The following is a 17,791-nucleotide window of genomic DNA, read 5'->3' on the forward strand; positions in this document are numbered from 1 at the left end:
TTCGCACTCGTCATCAGGGGTCGGGGGGTCGAGGGGTCGAGAGTCGAGCCTTTCCCTGAGCCCTCTGTTCGCATCGTTATCTTACAGCCGTTCTAAATGGGTCCTGTAACTCGTCAGCAGACCATATGTAGAGGCTTGAAGAGGAGAGCAGTCAGTGACGCACCTGGGCATAAGTTATTTTCGAGACGAGGCGGAGCGGCCCTCCGTCATGGTCCGCAGAATGGTATAGTCTTAGTTACAGGCAGACAGTTTGCCTGGGCATGGTGTATGAGTGTGTATGGGACACAAGTACATGTATATAAAAGATGGTGGCAACTGGCAAGTGACTTCGAATTCGCGCCTGAATACGGTGGCGGCGTGGCGTTTAGTTTGCGCTCTGTTTGCGCTTGTTGAATTCGGAAGGTCTCGCCGCCACCCACGTGGTTAACTTCCCTACGCCACAATTTGGGACTAAGAGCTTGAACTCAGTGGAAATACTTATACCTGAAGACGTGTGTACGTTCAAAAAACTTGGCTCGATCATTGATAGGTACCAGGGAAGAGGAAATCCCAATTCTTACCTTTGTTCTTAAGTTACATAAGTACATGATGGTACTGATTCATCAGTGCACACGATCGACCGGCGAATTTACAGCCTACTTATCAAGAAAACATTATCATAAACATAAACACCGTGACATCAAGACCAACTCGAGGCAATCAAACATCCACCATCCCACCGCTTTACACCCAAACTGCAAAACCCAAACACCCAAACATCTGGCCCCGGGGGAGCTGTCCTTTGATGACCTTATACTTACTAGAACTACGCCTCGGATCGTTCAATCTCCAAGTGCAAAACCCTTGATCCCGAGGTTGATCTATCATCTCCAGGATAATGGGTGCTTATAATTACTCCATAGCTACAGCTCAAACTTCGTCGATTCATCACTACCCACTACCCACTGCAGTGCCTAGACGCGACCGATGTAGGCATGTAAAGAACCTCGAACAAAAACCTTGTGCGTAAGCTCGGGGCCGCCGCGTTTAAATTTTAAATCATGCACTCACACACTCGTCGATGTCGTCGATGTTCATAAGCCGTCTCAAAAATCTGTGCCAAACTCGAGCAGAGTCGTCACCTCGATCTCGAGCACCAACGGCTAAAAGGATGTGTTGCAATTGGTGACCTCCGAGCCTTTGCTCCTCTGTAAGTAAAGGCAAGTAGTCACCGTAGCTATGCAAAGATATCCCCATCCTGACCATCATCAACCTACCCTGACACTGACGCTGACAGCCCGCAGTGATACCTCTCCTCTCCACTCCCCTCCCCTCCACAAAATCCCACTCTACCCCACCCCACCCCACTAGACATACTCGGTACACATGCGTATATATGCACGAATGCACAAATATAGATGTCGCCGTGACACCCAATGGCCGACCGACGTTGCACAGTACACTTATTGATAACTAGACCGAGCGCGAGCGCTGATTCGAACTTTGACCCATAGGTCATCAAATTTCAATGCATCACCGTTACGCGTCAAACCGTCAAAGCACCATCACCGTCAAAGGATCACCGTCAAACCCAGCAAACCACACTGAGTAAGTATCATAAAACCGAGTCTGAGTATCCGTATCCGTATCCGTATCCCAAACATCCAGTCCCAGTCCCAGGGGCCAGTACCGGTCCCAAGCGTAGTACAGTATGAAATAAAACATGCATGATCGTCATCCGGGTCGAGACATGACTCAGCTTTGAAGGCTGCGTCGACTAGTACTTAGTAGAGGCAAATCATCAATCATTACCCTAATCAATCGCTAGTACACTGTGGGCGACAGACTAGCACTAGTATTGACATGGCTGTCCAAACCCTTCAAGTTCCAACGACATGCCAGTGCATGGCCATGGACCACTGTAACAATCGACGGTAAAGTTGGAGGTGCGCGCGGCCGCTGTGGACTCTATGCTATAAGGCCGCCGGGACGATTGTGATGTGGTGCTCGATATGATGCGAGATGCGAGGTCTCCGCGCTCATAAGTTAAATAGACAGTACGCAGTCGTCGTCGTTCGTCGTTCGTCAGTGACGGATAGACCTTATTCACCACACAAGGATATTCAGCAGGTTTGGTTTGGTTTGGTTTGGTTATATAAATCAGCTTACGTAGTATAGGTTAGAGCTCCCTCAGCTCCTAGTACTGTATGCATAAGTACCCTGTGCGCATACCAACCGGACGATACAGGTAAAGGAGATGTACATCGTCATTCGTGGGTCAGCGCCTGGAAACAAAGCAGCTGTGAGTGGGGAAGCGCATACATACGGTTTGAAAGCTCGAGCAGAGAAAGAGCAAGATGGGGATCCGCGCTGGTCGGTTAACTATGATACAGTACAGCTGATGAGCGGCGTGCGGTTGGACAGCGCTAACATCGATATCAGCATGTGGTGTGTGAGGTGTGGGGCGGGCACAGCTTGCTTGCTGTAGAGTGTGATGACCGAGTCCGACGAGTATGAGCGGGCGTTGGTGGGCGGAATACTGTGGTGTGATTGGTTTGGGTCAGCCAGTGTGAGCAAGAATGAGAACGAGAATGAGAATGAGAATGAGAACGAGAGTGTGTCTTCGCCGTGGATGTGCGAATGTGCGAATGTGAGCAAAACAAAGTGGCAGTAGCCTGAGGAAGGAGAGGGATATGCATATGATTCAGCGAGGGAGGAAGAGCTCGCTTACAATGTACATACATCGCAGTTGCACTTTGTAACAATCCTCATCCAAACCTTCAAATCTTGAAATATCCTCTCCCAACGCCCAACGCGCTTCTGAAACCCAATCGTATGTGTCCAACCATCGCGCGCGCGCGCCGACCCCGTCTCCCAGCACACCGCCTTGCCTTGCCTTGCCTTGCCTAATCCCATTCCATTCCCTAATCACAATACCCAATCCCCAATCAAAGCCCCATACGGCCATACGAACGACCGCAACCAACAGCCTCATCATACGCTCCCAGCCAAGTATGTAAACCCGTAAGAGTGAACACTGAAAGAAGCAAAGAAGAAAGATATTTCCACGGACCACGGACCACGATGCTCCCCTCGCCGACGTTCTCAGGCCCTTCCTTGAAGTTCAGCTCGTTCGCGCTCGGAGGGGTAAGGGAGAGAAAGTCAGCGACCACTACCACTAGCGCCGGTGCCGTCAATAGCAGGCCTCCGTCCCCTTCGACTTCTTCCTCTCACACGCACCACCACTCGCATTCGCACCACGCATCGACATCGACGTCCTCCGCCGCGTCATCGTCCGCAGAGCACAACGCCCCTGTCCACGTCCACAGTACTCCTAGCAACAGCACCCGCCCTCACTCACCCGTCTCCTCATCCTCTTCAGACTCCTCACCAACACCCTCACCAGCACCCTCACCGTCACTCCGCTCCATACGTTCAAGTTCCCTCCCACGCCGTCGTCGTCGTCTCGCGCGTATCCGGTCCTCGCTCACGCCCAGCCTGAGTTTCCGGATCTCGAGCTTCAAAGTCCAATCATTGACACGGAACGCCAGTACTCCGCCAAGCAACAGCCACACACCCAGTATCAGCAACACCCCCAGCTCGAGCTCGCCGCGCATCCCAGCTGGAGAGGATCTCAGTACCAGTCGAGCTATAGCTAATAATAGTGGTAGCAGGACGGAAGAAGGAAGAAGGAAGAGAGGAAGAAGGTCCAGGGAACAGCCGTGCGAACGCGGACCGAGAAAGGAATTCGAATATCAATATCAATATGGCCATGGAGGAGCCTGATTCGCACGAGCAGGGACACTCGCAGACGCCAGGCAAGTTTCCTCTCGCTGATCAATTTGCTGCAGCCTGCATCTGAGACTGACGCCCGTCGTCTCAATCCAGCGCCCGTCCGCATCTCTTCCCCTCCGCCATCGTCAGCTACAGCGTCTACGTCTACTCCACCCTCATCCCACCGGACGAGCCTCGGCCCAGCCGGTTTCCTTGCCCTCCTCCGTTCTCGTAGGGGCTCACAGTCTATCACACCCACACCCGCCGCCCTCGACATCCATTCTGCGAACAACAATAATATCAATAATAATTCAGCAGCAGCGACCAACAACAACAATAACCACTCGCCGCCGCGACAACCCGGAGCAGCCCGAGACCGCGAGGCACGTCGCCGCACCATCGCCGTAGCCGGCATCAGCAGCACCATCAGCTCTCCTTCCTCGAGCTCTACACCGCCCACCGCCGCTTTCTTCCCCACCAGCCCCACCACCGCCGACACCTCAAGTCCCTTTGCCTTCTCGCCCCCTTCGACTCCTCCTTCGCTTCCTGCAGCTCTACCAGCTTCGGCTTCGAATACGCCCAATATGCCAGCGCCAAGCGTAGGCCACGGCTTCACGCAGATCCTCCGCCGTCGTCGCTCCAACGGCGCCATCGCACCCGCCTCCCCTCCCCAACCTTCCCACGCAAACGCCAATGCTCCCTCCTCCAACACCAACAACAGTAACAACAACACCAACAACAGTCAACCAGCAGGCTCGAGGACCGCACCGCTGCCTTTCGCCTCGGTACCGCACGGTATCGCCTTTGCTTCCTCAAATGGTAATAGTAATGGGGGTGGCGGAGGAGGAGGAGGAGGAGGAGGTCATCTATTCAGTTTCGGACACTCCCCGCCTAATAGACCCGCAGTCCCTCCATCAGCCAATACCCGCGCCCAATCCATGCCCGGACCCAACTCCTCCTCCTCAAACGCCACCCCCACCGCCGCCAACCCTCACCCCACCTCCACCTCCGCCTCCGCCTCCAATGCCGCTAATGGAGGACAAGGACAAGGACAAGGACAAGGAGGCCAAGGGAACAGGCACCGCATCCGCCTAGTCCCACACATCGATTCCCGCCGTTCATTACGCTTCGAGCCCATCATGCGCGACGTGCTCGAGAACGATGCGCCGCTTCGAATCGGAAGGTTCACAGACCGGAGCGGTATGGGCGTCGCTGCGGCCAACGCGACAGGCTCTAACAAACTCGCGTTCAAATCGAAAGTCGTCTCTCGCTCACATGCCGAGATATGGTGCGAAGGTCCTCCTTCACTCAGCGCGCTCAACCCCGGCCCTTCACCCTCACCCAACAACGGCAACGGCACCGGCGTCGCGGCGAAGTTTTATATCCGCGACACGAAGAGTAGTTCGGGGACGTTTTTGAACCACGTCAGATTGAGCGCTGCGAATTCGGATTCGAGGCCGTTTGAGCTTAAGGATGGGGATACGTTGCAGTTGGGCGTGGATTATCAGGGGGGGACGGAGGATATCTATAAGTGTGTGAGGATTAGGGTTGAGATTGGAAGGGAGTGGCAGGCGGGGGCGAATGTGTTTAAGTGAGTGTCTCTTTTCTTTCTGGCTATTGAGGGGTTTTGCGTGGGGTTTTTTTGTTTCTGTTTCTGTTTCGTTGTTTTCTTTGAGGGGGAGGTCTTGGGGAGGTCTTTTGGGTCTTATTCCTCCGCGGCCCATCGCCCATCGCCCATCGCCCATCGCCCATCATGGCGGATCACCTACACGTGCTACGTCATGCCATGCCATGCTCCTTTGATGGGACGTGCATTGTTGTGTCGTCTATATCAGGCAAGCATATAGCTGCAAGGCCATGTTCGTGTCCCTTGGACGGCGAACTGATACTTTGTGGCCGATGCTCTTCTCAATCCTCTTCCGTTCATCTATTCATTCCATCCACCCCGCTGCATCCCTGCATAACAGTCCACTTTAACTAACTCACACCTCCTCTTCTCCCCAAATAGCACCAACGCCCTCCGCCAACTCCGCGCCCTCGCAGACGTCACCACCGCGCCTCTCGCCATCAATACGACGGGCAAAGCGCCGGGAGGGGGCACGATTGCGAAGAAAGCGATGCCGAAGAGTGGGTTTGCGGATTGTTGTATATGTACGTCTACGTTTTTCCTGCCCCGTCCATCCATATTCTACACTGTTCTGACCACTTTCTAACCTTCCTCGCCCTGTCTCCGTCTCCGTCTCGCACGACCCATCCTACCCCTCCACTTCCTCCCTCACTTCATCCCGTTCTCGCATGACCTATGTACACCCAGGCCTCTTCTCAGTAACGATCCAACAAGCCCTCTTCATCGCCCCCTGCTCCCACGCCTTCCACTACAAATGCATCCGACCCCTCCTCGAAACACATCATCCAGCATTCTCCTGTCCTCTCTGTCGGACGTTCGCGAATCTGGAGGAGGACGTCGAGGTGGATACGGTCTCGTTGAACCTTAAATCCGATGACGATATTGCGGAGTTGGGAGAGATTGGGACGCCGGTCGTTGAACTAGGTGCAGGTGGGATTGGAGGAGGAGCAGGTGGGATTGGAGGAGGGGTAGGAGGGATCGGAGGAGGAGCAGGCGGGATTGGAGGAGGAGGGATGGGAGGGGCAGGGATCAATATTGGGGGACAGACACCGGTCGCGCCGGGGATATTGGCGCTTGCGACGGCGGCTGCTACTCTCTCAGCTCGTGAAAGGGAAGAAGGAGGAGCGGGGGCGGAGACTGAAGTCGAAGAAGGCGCGGGGGCTACCGTTGGCCGTAGGGGTCGAAGGACTCGCAATGCTAACACCAGGGGGTTACCGGAAGAAGAGATGATGGAGATGGAAATCTCGGACGAACATGAGTTTGATGGGTTGATGGATGAGGGGTATGAAAGGGATGGGTTTGAGAGGGATGGCGAGGGCTTGGAAGATTCGGCCTTTGTCGATGCAGATGCGGATGGATATGAGAGGGAGGAGGAGGATGTGGGGATGCTTGTTGATGGTGATGAGGGGAGCGGGAGTGGGAGTGCGGATGGGGAGGGGAGTGAGTTGTCTGGGGGGATGGGTGGTGGCGCAGGGACAAATGGCGGAGGGAGTGGGAGTGCGGTGATGGGCAGAAGGGGGGAGGAGGGGGATAGGGTTGTTAAGAGGAAGCGGTGAGGAGGTGACGCACCGATAGATATTTACTTCCCCGCGGCGCATCTATTACGCTCTCCTTTCTCAAATTCTCATCCCTCGTCGTCCATCTATCTCATCATCCTGCTCGGATTTTGCCTCCAGTCCCGTCCCGTTTCGACCACCTACATATACATATACTTTCTCGTCCCCATGCACATTTCTCTGTACATATATTCACATTCACTCCCATTCCCGTTTCCCATCCCATTCCTCTCCCGATCCTTCCGTTACCTTTTCCCTTTCTACCTTTCTTTCTCCCTGATTACCTTCTTTCCGTTCCCTCTTGACCTTCTTTCCGTCCCCTTTTGATATTTTGGCCTTTCGATCTGTCCAGTTCCGCGTCCCGTCTCGTTATTATTCCCTTTCTTTCAATTATTCTCGTTCATGTCTTATATCACGATCAATGATGACCCTTCAACCCCATTGCCCTCCTATATCGTCCCATTGCCATTGCTGGCCCCGGGCCCAACATCGACGATGCGGACCACCACCAGCGCATTGCACTGCACCACCGTCCTACTGCCATCGTGCTGCACCACGCCACGCCACAACATAACATAACACAAACCCGAGTCGAGCAGAGTGGAAGTCTTGATAGTGGTTTGGGTCGCTCACCGTCACACCATACCATCATACCATCCTACCTGAGGCCAGCGGAGACCTCAGGCCTCATTACCGACGACGTCGAGGATGTCCTATGTTCTACCATCGCACGATTCACCACGCCACACTATAGTGACGGTTCTCCCTGATCATGACCTGGCGGTGAGGACCCTCCCTTGACGGTAAGTCGGTAACATTGGCAGTGACTAGTCAATCCCACAATCACACCCTCTCAGTTTGGTTGCGGTTTGGACTTCTGGACTTCTGGACGCTCTACGTCCTCATCCTCATTCACATTCACACTTCCATCCCCAAACCCCAAACCCCTCCATCCGCCTGCACACCTACGGACCCCTCCCTCCCTCCCTCCATCTACCCGCCCACGAACCATCCACCCACGGACCACCCAGCCACGGACCCGCTCGCCCACCCAATCTCCGTCTCATCTCATCTCGACAATCTCATTCTTGCGGCTTGCCTACACCGATATCTCGGTCTCCTCCCGGCCATCGTCGTCTCGGTCCTCATTCGCTTCGCTCGTGTTTTCCCGCCCGTCTACATTACATTACATTCCTTACATGACACATCTACATAGTGCATTATTCCGGTTCGGTTCGGTTCGTCATTGTGTTTGGTGAGATTATGGTGGCCGTCTAAAATACCCACCCCCACATATATACATCAGGTTCGTGTTTCAGTCCAGGAAGTGTACATATACATATCGGATCGTGTTTGTCTATTATCTTTCCTTTTTTTTAAGCCTTCGACATTGTGTGCGTGTGCGTGTGTTTTCTTTCTTTTATTTGCGTATGGTCTGGTCTCGTAAGTATTGTGCATTTTGGATTGTCGGTTGTCGGTTGTGAATTGTGAATTATATACTTCCTCCTCTAGCTCTCTGATTAGATACTCTCTGACTATGGAAGCTTCAATGAGTGTGTGAGGGTGTGGGTGAGGACACGAGGGCAAGAGTAAGTCATTGCTAGCACTTAAACGCTTATATGGTCAGAAAGGTTTGTTTTGCCGTGGTGTGGGTTGGCCACTTACATCCACTCGTGGAGGGTCGAAAGTAAAGAACGACATAGGGGATGAGCGATTCTAGTAAGGCGGAGTCTGAAATTTCGCAAATTGCCTCTACTTACTCACTGCAAGCACGGTCTGTTCTTCCTCACTCGCCACCACTCAGTACTCGCTCAGATGGCACCAACATTCAAATGGCGGTGGGCACTCCTCTGATACTATCGTCTTCCGCTCTTCCCAGGTTGCGCGTAGAACGTTCATGTATAAGTATACCCCCTTTTTTTACCTGATCCCTCGGGTTTCATGGAGTGATAGAGTTGGGAAGTCGTCCATGAGCATCACTGCTACGTGTGACTATCCATACAGGGACCGCTCACCCATGAGAGGAAGTCTTTCGGTCCGAGACTGCCAGTGACGGCTGACCTTCTTCAAGTTCATCAAACTATAAGGGCCGCATGTTCACGTTGGGTTATTGTTCCTCGCGAAGCAAGCCTCGACTATGGCCAACATATCAGTCAAACAAATCGTCGATCCTACAGGTGAGTTTGGCCATCCCTCTCCAGATTCGAGACGTATCGGCTCATTGGCTCGCTCAAATATGCCTCAGATGAAGAACTCGACTCGATCGTCTCGTTAGTGGTGAGAGCCTTCGATGGACGTATGTCTCATTTATCGTCAACTCGCCGTAGTGACTTCTCGTCGACGATTCACGAATCATACCAACAGAGAACGTTGTCAACATGTTTACTGGGAATAACCTGACCCTCGCTGAGCCCTTGTGGCGCGCACACGTCCTGGCTGGTCTCCACCATGGCGAAGTGTGGGTCGCCACAGATGGAACGGCGGAGATTATGTCGGTGGGAGTGTGGTTTCTCCCCGGGCACGAGCTATACGGAACGTAAGTTTGTGTGCAGATTCCCGCTGTCCGCCGCGTCCTATTATGAAATGTTTTGTACAGCGAAGAGCTTGAGGAATATTTCACTCTTCTGTCGGATGAAGCTATCAATTGGTGGAGAAACATCGTGAGTTTTACTACGTCTCTGCTGTCTTCGCCTTCTCAACTACTTATATTCGATAGTCCAGGCCGAAGGTTGTTGGCTTTTTTGAGAAATATCTGGGTGAAAAGGTCTGTTATCGGTATGAACTTGAGACTGTTAAATCTCTGATCTTCATATTCCATCGACAGACGAGGACAGACAACTGGTTCGCGCAAATCATTGCTACCCATCCGGACTACGAAAGACGAGGACTAGCCTCTGCTCACATAGACGCCGTATATCATAGGGTATTTCCGTGGTTCTTCAACACTCGAATTCCCGCATCTCGCTCACACGAATTGATACAGGCTGTCAGGGAAGAATCTTATCTCGCGCTTGGAGCAGCTGGAAAGGCGCAGGTGCGAATTTACACGCTCGATAACAACTGCTATGCGATACGTTCTCACCGCCCTGGCTCTTCAGGAAGCCTTCTATCGCTCCAATGGCTTCAAGGAGTTGGGCCGTGTTTCGAGTCAGACGGCTGATTGGGTGTGTTTCGTGAAGGGCAAGGGCATCTGAGTGTGAATGGCTCCGTAGTTCTGGTTGCCTCGTTTTATACTGTACGTCGTTCTTCGTATATTCGTAAGTTGCTGTACATACCATGGAATGTTTGCCTGTGTGGCATCAGCTCCATGTGCAAACAAGTTGTCCATTTTTTCTGATACTCGTGTTTCGATGGAATCCAATCCCCGGGTCAATAATAGTTTGGATCAGAATGAAATGGACGTATGAGACCGAGACCGAACAAATCGTAAGGGGCATGAGCGCCTCGCAAATCGTCTGAAAGTCTGCGATGTCAGGCTCCTCAATGACAGTCCATGTAAACGGACTGATGTACGTACCATGTAGGTCCCAAGACTGAGCAACAGACCTCGTTCTTAGTTGGGGGCATATCTCCGCTGAACCATAGTGATGAGGACCGTATCCCACACGAGCAGAGGCTTCGAAAACGCCGCTATGTCCGTTGCACGAGCGGGATCCTCAAAAGGAGACGGTTGAGGCAGGTCGCTGAGATCGACAGGGACATTGGTAATGAAGAGCTTCAGGAATCCGACGTCGATATTCTGTTCGGGACGGAGGTAGTACGTGAAAGGCATTCCTCCGCCTGCACCGTATCCAATTGTGAGGGAGCCATTGGCAGGGATAGACGGGTCTATATGGTTGTTTATCCCGAGAGGAGGCTGGTAGTACGGGACTACCAAGTAAAATATCAGAATAAATACATAGACATGATGACCAAGTAATAGGACTCACGGATGCTGAAATCACTGTTATCAAAGTAGAATGCGGAAACGTACAAAGGAGTCGCGCTAATGTTCGATACCTTGAATCCATACATCTTATTCCCGCCATCTCCAACAATGAGGTCAACAACATTGGCTGGGTTGAGATCGACGAGGGGTTCCACCGGTTTCAATATCGGTCGAAGCTGACCATCCCATCCGTCATTCTCCTGCATCAGTTCGTGGAACTCGACGCGCACTAGGCTAGATAGACCGCGAGACTCGGAGGCAGGAGCCGAGCGTTTAAGATGCCAATAGTAGCGTGCAGCGGACCGTATGACTGGGTAGATCATATCGACATCGGGTGGAAGGGTGTTGGGAAGTCTAGAGTGTCCGTATTGCGTGCATGCGCCCTGGGGGACATTGAAGACTACTCGATTCTCCTGGTCCAGTGAGACGTCAAGATCGGCAGTGTCGTCGTCGACTAGAAGGATCCCTTGTTTTTCTCCCGACCTGCTCTGCATATCCTCCGCAAGTTTCTTGAACACAGGAACGAGCTTGTTGCTCATGACGATACGAACTCGTAGATCTTCTTCCTCCCCTGCACGAGTCTGTATTGCCCATCCCTTCTCATCGAACTGGCCCTCCAAGAAGCCGGTCAGAACTGTTTCGAATGCTGCAGGCTTTCCTTCAGCTACGAGAATCCCAATTCTGTTCTTTGGATCTGTAGACGCGTCGGGCGTCTGATAGATAGCGTACTGACTGCCCTTCGTGATGCCTACGGCCGCACCGGCGCCCATGGTATACACAGACTTGCCTTCGAACGTGCTGACCCGTACTGGGTACATGGTACGGCTCTGGCTCGGTGCTTTGCCATCGAACAGAAGACGATCGCGATGGTCACCCTCGCAGTGCGGATTTTGCCTACCATATCATACGTCAATACTACATATAAGCAGACATCAATGGATGTATGGAGTGATCAGAACACTTACCCGGGCAGATCGGGAAGCCTCTTCATCAGGTCGGAGTAGGTCAATTTCTCCGCTCCGACCCTGTACAAAACTTCCAACAAAGCCTTCGTGAACCAACCCCTGCACTTTTGCTCTTTAGCATACTCGTCTGCTCCACAAGCCGCCAACAGAATATGTGACCCGAGTGCCTGACCCTGGCAAGCAGGTGCGGCAGCGCGGGGAACGATTCGTTGTGTGTTACCCAAGACGTCTTCGTCGAGGTTGCCCGGGAGAGAATTCTTGCATTCAATGCTTCGAACAAGTAGGCTTGGATCGTTTTTGTCTGCTCTGGTTCCGGACGCTGCGTGACATTTGTCGAAGATGACGGTCTGATGGCCAGAAGAACGTGACACCATCAATAAACTATATCTCAAAGAGAGTAACGGACAGCGTATTCAAACCAGTCGGTAAAAGATGCTTACAATGTTGTTTCCCTTCGCTTTCGACAGCTCATCCAACAAATACCCTAGCGTCACATCTGCAATCGGCTGCACCGTTTCACCATCATAATCATACGGCACAAGCAGCTGGATCTTCGCATTCCGTCCCCCTGCCATCTCTGTCCATTGACTCGGAGCATTCGCGCTTGCTCCATGGCCTGCAAAATATATCAAAATAGGATCTCCTCTATGAATCCTCGTGTTCATGTACAAGGACTTCCATGATTCGATGATGCGGCTGCGTGTGGCATGTGAGTTGTAAAGGTTGATAATCTGGTCATCGGGCACGTTCAGTTCCTTTCGAAGATAGTTCTTCATGGCTTCCGCATCCGCGACGGCACCATGGAGCTTTGCGCGGTCAGGATATTCGTCTATACCGATTATGAGGGCGTAGAAAGGTGGAGCGAGTCTGCTCAAGACACATATGAGCGTGAGGGTGATTTCGGATAGCTCAGCGATATGAAATTCCGTCTTACACTGGCTTGGCGGGTCTTGCCAAAGGTTGCCCAATGGAGTTGGATGTAGGCTGCTTGCCAGCGGACGAAGACCTATACGACGTAAGATCAGGCTTTGGTGCCATGGATATAACGCTTCGGTGGTTACATACTTTGTCTGTTTGGATCTGTAACTGAAAACGAGGAGTCTACTGTCTGGTCATCTTTCGGGTAAGGGCTCTTGTGGTACGCACTTGTCACGGCTAGCGTCACTGCTAGAAATACCAATCGTCATTCGGCTTACTTTAAATGGATCGAGGGCGATATACTCACAACAAAACGATCCAAAGCAGTTGCGCCATCGTCTCCACAAGCCTACGTATCCCATCTATCTCGAGGAATATTCCTCCATTCGCAGGGCTCTTATGTTCCATTTCGTAGTAGAGGGATAAGAAAGGTTTGCAAACTCGATGGGGGATGACGGTAGGAAGTCCACATTTACCTCGTACTTATAACAGACGTACCAGACCACATGGAGCAATTGAAGCACTGAATATTCTGCAAGGAGATATGGGTTGAGGGCAGGTGTCCTAGAGCGCCCTAAGGACAACTTTAGAACGAAGCAATCGCATAGGCTCGAGCTTATGCCTTCAAAGTCCTAGTATATCGGTCACAAGTTACAACACGCAGTCCGTGTCCATGCTGCCTCATACCTGTCATAACCTACGAGCATGCCCGCACCGAAACAAGCCAGCTCGAACCCGCAATGCACCCTGCAACGTGGATAGACCGACAAGCAATAATTATTAAGCTATAACCCACGTCGAAGCTCTGCGTTTCATCTCATGGAGAGAACGATGCCAGCGTCATACTTGGGGGGTTCGTCGTATGAGACTAGTGTGTGTAGACCATATTACGGCACGGGCCAATGGGAAAATATTGCAACGGAGAAGGCATTTTTGCGTGGATCAACGACAAAGAGGTACCTAGCGTTTTCCCACTCCACCGGAGGTAGACTCTGGATTCGAATCTGTTAACACGTTCCCGCGGCGGGATAAAAGAAGCTGGTTATAATTGTTGAACGACTTTCCGATACCGGTGTAGCGTATAGCGGGAAGATTGAGGCAGCTAAAGTGTGAAGGGGTGTGAAGGCAGGAGGCTGAGGAAAGAACATTGCGGGCCGTTTGACCCCTTATGGGCGACAGGTTATAGAGTGCCCCACCTCGAAGTCTCTGATTAGAGACGCTCTCTTTGAGATGGAGAACATATCGGTCAGGAAGAGACATACCATTGACCTCAGGACCTGAGTTATATATTAGTATCAGCAGTCCGCGATCGCCTGTAGCTTCTGAGTCATGCTTTTGTGCCAGCTCCCCTCCCTACTCTAACTTCACGTTTGGGGGGCGTATCAACGCTCACCATGAGACATACGGACATGGTATCACCGGGGTATATCGGTACCGCCAAAGGCTAAGAAACTGTCATGGACTAGTACTGGCATGCAGTACCTTCATTCGAAACCAGGGTGGCATCTCTCGACCCGCAATGAAGGCCGTGACCTTTCTAAACGCCCTCCCGTGGGATGCATTTTAAGCCTCAAGGTGATTGACCAGAGTTACGGTAGCGCTGAAGTTCGCTAGACATAAACAACCTTTGAATGATAGCATCCGGTTGGTGTATGAGTGGGAGAGGTATAACATGTTCTTGGACGGCATAGTTTCAACGGCCACTGTGTACAATTAAAAGGGGGACAAAGAGGCTCGTGCTAGAAACTGAAACAAGACGCACCCAAATTCTATTGCCTGTACCCGCGCAGCCGTCACATACCCGCGATAGACACTGGTTACGGAAGGAAGGGTGGGAGGAAGGTTGGTCTGCACCCAAAAGGCAATAGCTTGAAGACATGACATGATGCCGGGACCGACCATGGCCGTCACTGTCCGTATCACTGGCGATCCTCAAACCGACGCAGACAGGTGTGTCTATCTCGAGATGATGGACAAGTATGGACGAAAAGATAGCACAGAGAAAATGATCACAGCTCAGACGACGGCACCAAAAAAGAGGAAACATCCCGTGAAGCGCCGAACTGGGCCTGAGCGGCAACTCCCGGATGACAGAATTTCGATCGCCACCCGTTCAAGCTCGCTGTATGTGGCACCTCGGGCCCGAGAAGCTGACCGCCTCCACCGATATTGTGCCAACTGTCTGCAGCTCGCATGCATCAGAACCTTATAAATCCTTAAACACGGTTCTATGCAGACAGACGAAACATGAACAATAAGCAACAGATAAGCACGTTTTATAATAATCAAACAATAGCACACTTGCATACTATCGCTGACAACAAATCCATCACCAATCCATCACAGTACAGATGAGCATACAGACTACGCGCACAATATACATACAAGCAAGCACAACCGCTATATACTCCGCCTTCCCGATCCACAAACACAACCACGATATGATAGCCCAAAGAACTTCTCCCCATAGCACCCAAAGCAAGCAGTATCATTTCCGTCCAAATGTACCCTTACTCATATACTCACAAAACCCCCAGTAATCCCAAACCCTTGATCGCCACCGCCCCGACAATGGCGACACCTGCAACCTTCCTTATCAAGGATCTCGCTTTGTGTTGACGGGCTCCGCGGGCGCCAGCGGCGTCGATGAAAGCAATGTCTTCAGGGGTGAGCTCTGTGTTCCGTGGTAACGAGAAGGACGGAGGAAGAGAAAGTGAACGAAGAAATAGAGGAAAGTACGAATCAGCGTGGCGAGGAGGAGAATGAAACAGGATGCAAAGTCGAAGGTAGTTAGTGGGTGGGGAAAGTGAGGAGAAAATCAACGACGTACGGAGGTCTCCAGCAGCGAGATATCCTTGCAACCTTTCTTTCTTGCTCGACGTTCTATTCAAGTCCAGAAAAATCGCATCAATGAGCAAATTCTAAGACATACACAGTGAAAAGAAAAGAAAAGGTGTTAAACGCACGTGACGACGACCGCGCCCTTCGCCTTCACCCACGCCAGGAGAACCTGCTCCGGGGTCGTCTCGAGCCGTGCCGCGATATCGTTCACAGGCTTATCAACTGGTCCGCCAGGTTCGGAGGTCAGAGGGCTTTATGTCCATTAGCAAGTTGCATATTGATAGAGATGGACGAGAAGAGCGCTTTTAGTAGTGAATTGTTGGACAGTCAAGAGGGAGACGGAGATGTGAAGGAAGGGATTGGTTGCGGTGTTACGGGATTTAATTGGTTGGATAGAGGATGCCGGGCAGGATACGAATGAACAGTCAAAGAGAGAATCAAGGCGACGCACATCAACGCGCTATACGCCTCGATAGTAATCCCATGCACGGCCGCAGTGGCGAGAATGGGTGCTTGTTGGAGGTAGACGTAGGGGTGAAGCAAGATCTGTTCACGGAAAGTGAAGGGAGGTTAGTGTTGGTGTCTCAAGGTCATGCAAATAAATGAATAAAATTGTCGGAAGGGAGCAGAGGACGGAGATGATAGGGGGTGGCGCTACGCCACATTGTGCGGGGCCAGGTAATTATAAAAGGCTGAGGTTATTTTTGGATGGGAGCTGCGTGCCACGGATTTGGAACAGGATGCGTTGTACATGTGGTTGAGCTGGGAGTTTTGCGAGCGCCATGATTGCGAACGAGACAGGGAAAGGCGGAGGTGCAAGGGAAGCAGAGAGTGAAGCACACCTGATTGGCAGCAGGCTTGACTTTCGCGGATGCGAGGAGCGTCTCCAGTTCTGCGACGCCAAAGTTGCTTATGCCAATACTCCTGCAACCCAAGAGTGCACATCCGTGAGAAGAATGGTTAAAAAACGGAAAGACAGACCACGAATGAGAATGACGATGGGAACGGAGGTGAAGTGGGTGTAGCTAAAAGGTAAGAAACGCACTTCGCCAGGCCGTCGCTCTTCAACTTCTCCATCTTCGCCCACGCAGTTGGGATATCGGGCGTGGCGAGGCGTGGGTGGTGGATGAGATATAGGTCGACGTAAGATACGCCCAACTATGCATGTTCCAACGATTAGGGACCATAACGAGTGGAAAGATATGGCTGGGAAATATTTGTGTACATTCTTCAAGCTGTTCTGAATACTCGTCTCGATATCTAGCCCATCCCTTCCAGAGAACTTTGTAGTGATGAAGACGTCAGAACGAGCAAGTCCCGACTCGTGAAAGGCTCTTCCAGCCTCTTCTTCGTTTCCGTATGCTTGAGCCGTATCTATACGCAAATGTGAAATCGAGCAGACGCTTCAGTCAGCTCTCGACACTGAGCATCGTTGAAGAGAGCACTGAACGCACCAATGTGGTCGAAGCCTACAGAGAGGGCCTGTTCTACTTGATCAATCGGACCCTGGCCGTTTCCAAGCTTCCAAGTGCCGAACGCGATGGTGGGCATCGCATGTCCTACACGAAATGGGAACATTCTCGTAAGATGAATTCACCAAACCACCGATAAATACGCGCACCATCGTTGAGGGTAATTGTGTTCCAAGGCATAAAAGGTGGTATTATTGACCAAGTATATGTCAGCGATGTGGTGGTCAAGAAGAAAGTCAGGGGCACCGTCTCAACGGGATTGCGGTGGGACCAGGGCTACATCCGTGGTTGAAATGGCACGCGAACTTGCACGATACCGGCATGATATTAGCCAGATTACAATTGCTCCCGTTGCCCGTGGATTGAAAGTATTTGAGCGTGCGCTACTCAACAACATGTAGTTATTGCGTCTCACTACAATTTATGGCTACCTGGCGCAATGGTAGCGCGTTTGACTTCGATTGTCTCTCGCTATCAAAAGGCTGCAGGTTCGAGTCCTGCGGTGGTCATGACGTTATTCTTGTCTCCGTTTTTGCTTCTTACCCAGATTGTCATGCAACCCAGGTTTAGTCTCGATGCTGTTCGACAAAGACCTTACGCCCTGTTTATTTGGCTGAAGCTGACAGGAACATGAAATAGATGTCGAATATGAACGATGTGTAGTAGTACAGTGTGCGAAGGGCCGCTGCGACAGAACGAACGAATCTACTCTAGACGTGTAGCCGTGCCCA

The 17,791-nt window shown here is 51.8% G+C and overlaps 5 protein-coding genes and 1 non-coding gene across 6 annotated transcripts; 3 read left to right on the plus strand and 3 right to left on the minus strand.

Moving 5' to 3' along the window:
- Nucleotides 1-2,361: 2,361 nt before the first annotated feature.
- On the minus strand, nt 2,362-3,596 carry STEHIDRAFT_113032 (uncharacterized protein; the record flags this gene model as incomplete). The annotated part of the gene is made up of 5 exons (XM_007306853.1): nt 2,362-2,654; nt 2,722-3,016; nt 3,060-3,117; nt 3,220-3,292; nt 3,341-3,596. 5 exons carry the CDS (start codon nt 3,594-3,596, stop codon nt 2,362-2,364), a joined length of 975 nt encoding a protein of 324 aa, XP_007306915.1.
- A 642-nt stretch (nt 3,597-4,238) lies between these two features.
- Nucleotides 4,239-7,575, plus strand: STEHIDRAFT_140821 (uncharacterized protein). Its single transcript, XM_007306854.1, has 3 exons — nt 4,239-5,344; nt 5,762-5,904; nt 6,068-7,575. Exons 1-3 carry the CDS (start codon nt 4,338-4,340, stop codon nt 6,934-6,936), a joined length of 2,019 nt encoding a protein of 672 aa, XP_007306916.1. The 5' UTR covers nt 4,239-4,337; the 3' UTR covers nt 6,937-7,575.
- Nucleotides 7,576-8,934: 1,359 nt separating this feature from the next.
- Nucleotides 8,935-10,212, plus strand: STEHIDRAFT_140822 (uncharacterized protein). The gene is made up of 8 exons (XM_007306855.1): nt 8,935-9,113; nt 9,182-9,232; nt 9,301-9,472; nt 9,533-9,596; nt 9,653-9,700; nt 9,761-9,859; nt 9,920-9,970; nt 10,035-10,212. Exons 1-8 carry the CDS (start codon nt 9,074-9,076, stop codon nt 10,128-10,130), a joined length of 621 nt encoding a protein of 206 aa, XP_007306917.1. The 5' UTR covers nt 8,935-9,073; the 3' UTR covers nt 10,131-10,212.
- Nucleotides 10,213-10,489: 277 nt separating this feature from the next.
- On the minus strand, nt 10,490-13,155 carry STEHIDRAFT_159385 (uncharacterized protein; the record flags this gene model as incomplete). The annotated part of the gene is made up of 9 exons (XM_007306856.1): nt 10,490-10,806; nt 10,866-11,758; nt 11,830-11,889; nt 11,953-12,176; nt 12,270-12,696; nt 12,764-12,835; nt 12,895-12,909; nt 12,976-12,993; nt 13,055-13,155. The coding sequence occupies 9 exons, from the start codon at nt 13,153-13,155 to the stop codon at nt 10,490-10,492; spliced, it is 2,127 nt and encodes a 708-aa protein (XP_007306918.1).
- Nucleotides 13,156-14,999: 1,844 nt separating this feature from the next.
- STEHIDRAFT_148586 (Aldo/keto reductase) lies at nt 15,000-17,303 on the minus strand. The gene is made up of 9 exons (XM_007306857.1): nt 17,210-17,303; nt 17,043-17,147; nt 16,814-16,962; nt 16,634-16,746; nt 16,431-16,512; nt 16,040-16,134; nt 15,714-15,839; nt 15,578-15,630; nt 15,000-15,421 (listed from the first exon to the last, which is right to left on the minus strand). Exons 1-9 carry the CDS (start codon nt 17,238-17,240, stop codon nt 15,270-15,272), a joined length of 906 nt encoding a protein of 301 aa, XP_007306919.1. The 5' UTR covers nt 17,241-17,303; the 3' UTR covers nt 15,000-15,269.
- Nucleotides 17,304-17,485: 182 nt separating this feature from the next.
- Nucleotides 17,486-17,569, plus strand: STEHIDRAFT_t201. Its single transcript has one exon. It is a non-coding gene; the product is annotated as a tRNA-Arg (tRNA).
- Nucleotides 17,570-17,791: the final 222 nt, after the last annotated feature.

This window comes from Stereum hirsutum (genome assembly GCF_000264905.1).
Source record: "Stereum hirsutum FP-91666 SS1 unplaced genomic scaffold STEHIscaffold_12, whole genome shotgun sequence".
NCBI lineage: Eukaryota > Fungi > Basidiomycota > Agaricomycetes > Russulales > Stereaceae > Stereum > Stereum hirsutum.

Coding starts and splice junctions, on each gene's coding strand:
- STEHIDRAFT_140821 (XM_007306854.1), top strand. CDS start 4,338: ATGCCAGCGCCAAGCGTAGGCCACGGCTTCACGCAGATCCTCCGCCGT. Junction 5,345..5,761: donor GCGGGGGCGAATGTGTTTAA/GTGAGTGTCTCT, acceptor CTCCCCAAATAG/CACCAACGCCCTCCGCCAAC. Junction 5,905..6,067: donor GTTTGCGGATTGTTGTATAT/GTACGTCTACGT, acceptor ATGTACACCCAG/GCCTCTTCTCAGTAACGATC.
- STEHIDRAFT_140822 (XM_007306855.1), top strand. CDS start 9,074: ATGGCCAACATATCAGTCAAACAAATCGTCGATCCTACAG. Junction 9,114..9,181: donor ACAAATCGTCGATCCTACAG/GTGAGTTTGGCC, acceptor AATATGCCTCAG/ATGAAGAACTCGACTCGATC. Junction 9,597..9,652: donor TCAATTGGTGGAGAAACATC/GTGAGTTTTACT, acceptor TATATTCGATAG/TCCAGGCCGAAGGTTGTTGG.
- STEHIDRAFT_148586 (XM_007306857.1), bottom strand. CDS start 17,240: ATGCCTTGGAACACAATTACCCTCAACGATG. Junction 16,513..16,633: donor AAGAGCGACGGCCTGGCGAA/GTGCGTTTCTTA, acceptor CTTGGGTTGCAG/GAGTATTGGCATAAGCAACT. Junction 15,422..15,577: donor TCTCGCTGCTGGAGACCTCC/GTACGTCGTTGA, acceptor CACGGAACACAG/AGCTCACCCCTGAAGACATT.